Source organism: Tympanuchus pallidicinctus, unplaced genomic scaffold (assembly GCF_026119805.1).
Source record: "Tympanuchus pallidicinctus isolate F22 unplaced genomic scaffold, pur_lepc_1.0 scaffold7, whole genome shotgun sequence".
NCBI classification, from domain to species: domain Eukaryota; kingdom Metazoa; phylum Chordata; class Aves; order Galliformes; family Phasianidae; genus Tympanuchus; species Tympanuchus pallidicinctus.
In genome coordinates, this window is record NW_026294791.1 from 7,722,957 (window position 1) to 7,728,956 (window position 6,000).

Here is a 6,000-nt window from a genome sequence, read left to right on the forward strand (position 1 = left end):
AGCAGTCCCCATGTCTTTAATTCTAGGCAGCCTTTACCTCCAATTCATCGCACATCAGTTAAGGTCCCACCCAGAAAATGTGGTGACAGTGTAAAGAATGAGGGAGGAACTGAAAAGAATTACCCTAAAACTAAAAATGGAAGTGCTATGTGCTGTGATTGTCTGCTGCATTTGATGTTGACCAGCATGAGTTTACCAGTGCCCTCTTCTGGGTGGACTCTGGTCTTCTTACAGCTTATGAGCAATTCAACACTTCTTAAGCATCTGAGCTAAAAAGCTCTGAACAATGGTGATAATTATATGCTATCTCAGTATTGGCTTAGACAGAAAAAGACAAAAGCATTCATTGCCTCTAAATTCTGTGCATGAATCTGGAACGAAGTATTGTTCCTTTTATCTGATCTTACGCAAGGCACAGCCTTTTCCCTCCAGGGTCAGGATCTCAGATACTGTAGCTAAATAGTTACAGGACTGCAGAGCTTCTTACACCATAAAAAAAAATTATGTGAAGGTCATGGTTAGTGCTCCCAAATTCCCTCTATGGAAGATTTAAGAAGTAACAGAGAGAATCTGCAGGTATTCATGTCACATCTTGTTTTCAGAAGGACTTGTCTATTTCCCCCTTGCTCCACAGCAGAGCCTTGTTTTTAAGTCCAGGATCTACCTTGCACAGTCTGCATACTCACGTATGCTGCTCTGTGACAGCTGATGGATTATGGACCATCCATTGCTGGGTGCAAAGGAAGCATTTTATGAAATGGAAATTACAACTTAAAACTTGCAAATCAATGGAGAACTGACTTTTTTGACCTTTACTGTCATGGGAATCGTGATGAATTCCAACATGCACATTCAAATCAAAGTACTAGCTCAAGCTGCAATCAATAAGCAATCATACTACTATTGAGGCAAAGCCACAGCTGGAGAAACTTCACCCTGAGTCTGTTTTTGGCATTGTCATAGGATCCAGAATTCCCTAAAACTAGGAAAAGAAATGAAACTGCTTGGTCTCCTATGCCCAAAGTTATTGGTGTTGTAAGGGATCCTAGGGAATTCCTTATGAGGTGTGAAACAGGAGAAGGACATCTCTTTTGGCCCCTCCTGGACTTGGTATCAAGTCCTTGGTGGGAAATCATAGCTCTGAGACATTCCAAATGGTTCAGTACAAGGATACACCTGTCACAGTCTCTGAAAGATGGCCAGTAGTGGATGCTTAAAAAAAAAAAATTTAAAAAAAATGAGTGCAATAAATTAAATTCATCAAGAGTGATCTCTTCTTTGGTTATATTCTACCAGCAGCCAGAATTGAAGGGACTTCCTGAATCAGAGCTGTGTCCAGACCATCACAATTAGCGTCCTCTGGGAGTCTCTCTGTGATCTACTGAGGGCAAAAAAATAATTGTGATTGACATGGTTGTTGTTACTGCCAGCTTGGACATCAGCTCACAGAACAGAGATAAGGGCTCTCCCATTTAATTTCCTTCTCCTGTGTTTTCTTTTAGCACCACCACGTTGCCTTCCTATATCAGGATAACCAATGGCTACATCACAGTCAAACCTCCCATTTGGATTTCCAACCGTCTGGACCAGAGGCCGCGCTCAGATCACCCATCCCAGCCTCAGCCTACAAGCTCAGCCTCAGCCACCATATTATGGCCATCAGTGACTGCTCCTCTCTACGTGGCCATAGCTTCATTCCTCCTGAATCTACTGCAGCCTTCCTGACCACATTAGTATTATGTGCAATCCCTTGGAATAGAGAAGAGAGATAATTTATGAACGAATTGGATGTTTTGACAGCATTTCCAGACTGGACCTTCTCAGTGAATCAAGAGTGCCTTCTAGCTGATTTTGTCTCTTTGCCCAGATACATTTTGAAACTCTAAAGCTTTATTGTAACACTGACTTACATCTTCTTTTTGTAGAAGGATCTTTATTTCCCATAGTGCTATGGGGTTTTGTAAAATATTCATGTTCATATAAAGAAAAAAGAAAAAAAAGTGTATTTATTCGACTGGTAAACTTATTTTTTTCTTGTTGTATATGTCAATAACATCCCTAGTAATCAGTAGCGATGGTGAAACAGATAAATTAATATTTTCTATATTTGTTTTTTAACTGACAACTCTGCAAATGCCTGAAGTGGCACCAAAATGAATGGCTTGTTTCTTTAAACAGAACACTTCTTACAGCAACAATCCAATAAGTACATTTGTACTCTATTTTGCTTTTTCTAAAATTCTCATTAGAATAACTTAGACTAAATAAAGCAGATCCCCTTATCTGCGGCCTATGCCCAATAGAGGGATAAGTGCACTCTCAAGTCAGCTGCTACAACCTAAAATCTCAGTTATTTTTGTATGACTTAGTAAGTCATTAGTCAAGATAACCCTCTATGTTCCCCAGTTGTCTTTAACTCAACCATTCACCTTCTCTAGAAATTACCAATCTCTCTTTTTAGCCTGAGATTAAGACATCTTTCTCTTAATAAAAGATTTCATATTAACTGCAGTAATTCCACTGGAATTATTCTCTCCCTCTTTTTATATGAACACAAGCCTTCAATCCTTCCCAGCATAAATGAGAGCAGGACTTGGTCTGTCTATAGAGCATAAAGATGCAATATCGTGCTAATCTGTAGAACTGCTTTATTAATTCAATTGATAAATAGATAGTCAACCTGCAGGGAGGGAAGGAAATGTCTAGAAATCATTGGCATCTTGCTATTATGCTTAGAGTTGGAATCCTCATATTGAATTATAATCTGTCCACAATCTCTTCAAGGCTACAGGAACCAAGGTAATTCCTCTGTCATGCAAAACCTCTCCTCTGTTTGTAGACTACGTCCATCTAAGTCAATAGAAGGATTAAGTTCTGACAACTTGCACTCAATGAAAAAATTCGCCCAATCTCCAAGCAGCTACTTCTCATTAATCAGATGAACATCATCCATGGAAAAAAAAATACATCCATCTTAATAACAGCCATGTTTAGTAAGGCTATTGTTAATTTTTTTTGTTAATTTTTTCCCCAAAAACACAGGATGAAAAAAAATGACTTTCATCACAAAAAATCCTAACAATTTTTTTTTTTTTAAATAATCTTTTTTTTTTTTTTTTTTCCCCTGAAGTCATCTGCAGTACAAAAATCTGAAGTGCCATGAAAATAACTTAAAGAAGAACTGAAAATAAAAAAAGGAACACACAATCCATCTATGAAAAAGCATTGCTTTTTCACCTTAAGAATCACATTCAGATAATGACAGCAATCACAATAACACTGACAAAAACCTGACTGTTATTGGGCTGGCAGCAGCATCACCTTCAGAACTGGAGACAATTCCATGTCATCTTTAGATCTCCTGAGTGGAAGATGGTTCAGGATTCACAGTTTGTTTGTCACCAGAATAATGAGTCAGGAAAAAAGCTTAGGAAATAATCAGCCTGAAATAAGTACGTGGTTTTATTTGGAACCATGATAAACCTGAGCTTTTCCACCATGCATCCCAGCCCATTGCTTTGCCAAGGCAAGGGAGAACACTTTACTTTCATCTGCCTTACTACAGCCCATGACTTCCAGCTCTTGCTTTATTTTGGAGAAAAGGATGTATAGATTTGTGATTGACTTAAGTGGGTGCAGCAGACAGCCGTGTAAGCTGCCCCTGCTTTATAAAGCACAATAGTTGATAAGACTGAATGGAAAACTTCAAGCTTTGCCCCAAATAGGAGATTCAAGCACACCCTGTGCATACTTCTGTGTTGTGTATTTTGGCTAGCAGAAGATTAGAGATGTTAGCTTTGGACAGAAGCCATTCACCTTGCATAATATTTATTGCACTGAGTTAGATATTGGAAACATATTTTGAGAACTTTCATTTCAGTTTTATTTGTCCATTTCCCCCAAAGTGGCTTCATTTGAATATAATGGCTTAACAGGCCTTCAAATTCAACCTTAACACATTCTAAAAGATTGGTTCTCCTGCCATATTCAAAACAGAGTTCAGAACTGAATGACAGGACGTTAGTTACAAAAATTGAGCTGGAAATAAGGTAGGCAAGTCATAAGGGTGATGATTAGTTACACGGTAAAAGTGAACAGCCGATGAATCAAAGCCCATTGAATTTTATTTGCTGTGATCTGATCAAGTCCAGAAATGATTCTGTGGTGCCATACCAGAAATAATTCCCAGTGTCAGAGAGCTTACAGAACTAACAGATAAAACCATATGAAGATCAGAGAAAAAAAAAAGTAAAAAAAAATAAAAATAAAAAAAATAAAAATAAAAAAAAGGAGTAAAAAAAAACAGAAACAGCATGGCCAGGACCATAAGGAAAACCACCAACAGGATCAAGACTGGAACCTACAGTTCCACTCTACCCAACCTGTGGTTTTCTCTGTAGGACTCTTAGTCTTTTTTCTTTTTTCTTATAATGAGCACACAGCCACAGCTGTCACTGTACCACACAGAATAATCACTGTTTGTCACTAATAAATATTTCCTGAGTCCAATGGACAGTAATAGTAATACTAGCTCCTATATCACAGCGTGTTTGGATATCACAGTATGTAAATAGCTTGGACATCAAAGCTATGATGTCATACGTTGTGGCATATTTACATTTCTTGGCATTTTACCTATAGTCTCTGTGAAATGAGTGAGCACTCATTTGGAGGTCGCCGCATTTCACTTATCCTTCTGCCCAGTCATCCTGCAGTGCAGATGTCCAAGCAAGGTATCGGCTGGGCTTGGAGCCAGCACCCTTCTGCCAGCTCACACCATCACCCCTGGCTAGGGAAGAAGAAACCACTTGCAATAAGTTTAAGAGAAGATGCTTCTCACAGATACTAGCTCAGGAACCCCAGCTGAATGGCTTCAGCGTAGTTTGCTGACCAAGTATTTCTTATTTTGTCTTCCCTAAGCTATGACTTTGGGTAACTTGTTACTCTTTTTAAAATCCTTGGCAAGCAAGGATCACAGTACTAGAAAATGAGACCCTCACTGTGATTAATAAAACAGGTTATTTATTAATCAGCTACACTAGCTCAGTATTAATTGAAATACATCAGTACTGGTGTATTGGCACAGATCTATGCACATTGGATCATGATTTTATTCCATGTGATTTTATAGTGTATATCAGATTTGATGCATGTTCTGGAAGTAACACTGACTACCAGCTTCACGGGGCTTCACTTTTATTCAGTGGATTTCTCAGAGAGTGAGGATCCAACTGCTTTATCTCTTTCTGATGAAAACTCAGATTTCCAGTGACAAATTGCAGGAGAGGGTCTTAAAAATAAATATAATCCACACTATGTAAGACAGCAAATACTGATGATAGCGTTTACTTGTAAGAAACACAATCAAGGGAGTCATTCAGTGTCTAGCAAACAGGTACACAAATGTTCCACACTGTTGGGCCCACAGTTGAACGTTTGTGTGATTCACCTTATCAACTCAGCTGCAACTGACACTACTGCAATTCAAAGTATGTGTAGTGGTAATATTAGAAAGGAATGTTGTTTTCTACCTAGCTATTGTCCCAGTAAATACCATACCACCAGCAACAGGACTGACTTCCACTCTGTAATTGTTTCAGTGTTTCTCTTGCCAATGTTTAACTACAGATGCTGTATTAACATGCATCGCCACTTGAAGAACCAGTCAATAAAGCTGCAACAGAAGGTATGTTGTATTTTATGACTGATGCAGTTTCTCTGCAATCCCTTGGGCTGTTGAATAATGCAATACTTCTTCCAGAAATAAATGAAATGATTTATAGTAACTATGCTTCGTACAGGTGTCAAAAATATACTCTGTTGAACTTCCCATTCCTCCAATCTCCAGCATAACTTAGGAACACCCAAGGTACAGAGCTGTATGTTTGTCTTCTACAATGATGAGAGACAGAGGGAACGAGCACCATGCTCAGTGCATTGATTAGTAGAATGATAAATCCCAATCAGTCCTTACATATACCACTGTTAGAGAGGAGTTTC

General features: G+C 38.6%; 1 protein-coding gene across 2 annotated transcripts in view; it reads left to right on the plus strand.

Moving 5' to 3' along the window:
* TRABD2B (TraB domain containing 2B) overlaps nucleotides 1-5,298 on the plus strand; it is a 257,922-nt gene extending 252,624 nt beyond the window's left edge. The window contains exons 7-8 of one of the 2 annotated variants that reach the window (XR_008202202.1): nucleotides 1,503-4,248; nucleotides 4,294-5,298. Coding sequence is in view for 1 of the 2 variants with exons in the window: in XM_052665961.1 (XP_052521921.1) it covers nucleotides 1,503-1,725 (223 nt within the window). In the remaining variant the exon portion in view is untranslated. Of the gene's footprint in view, nucleotides 1-1,502 lie in introns of both variants that reach the window. The other variant, XM_052665961.1, reaches the window with a different exon arrangement.
* Nucleotides 5,299-6,000: the final 702 nt, after the last annotated feature.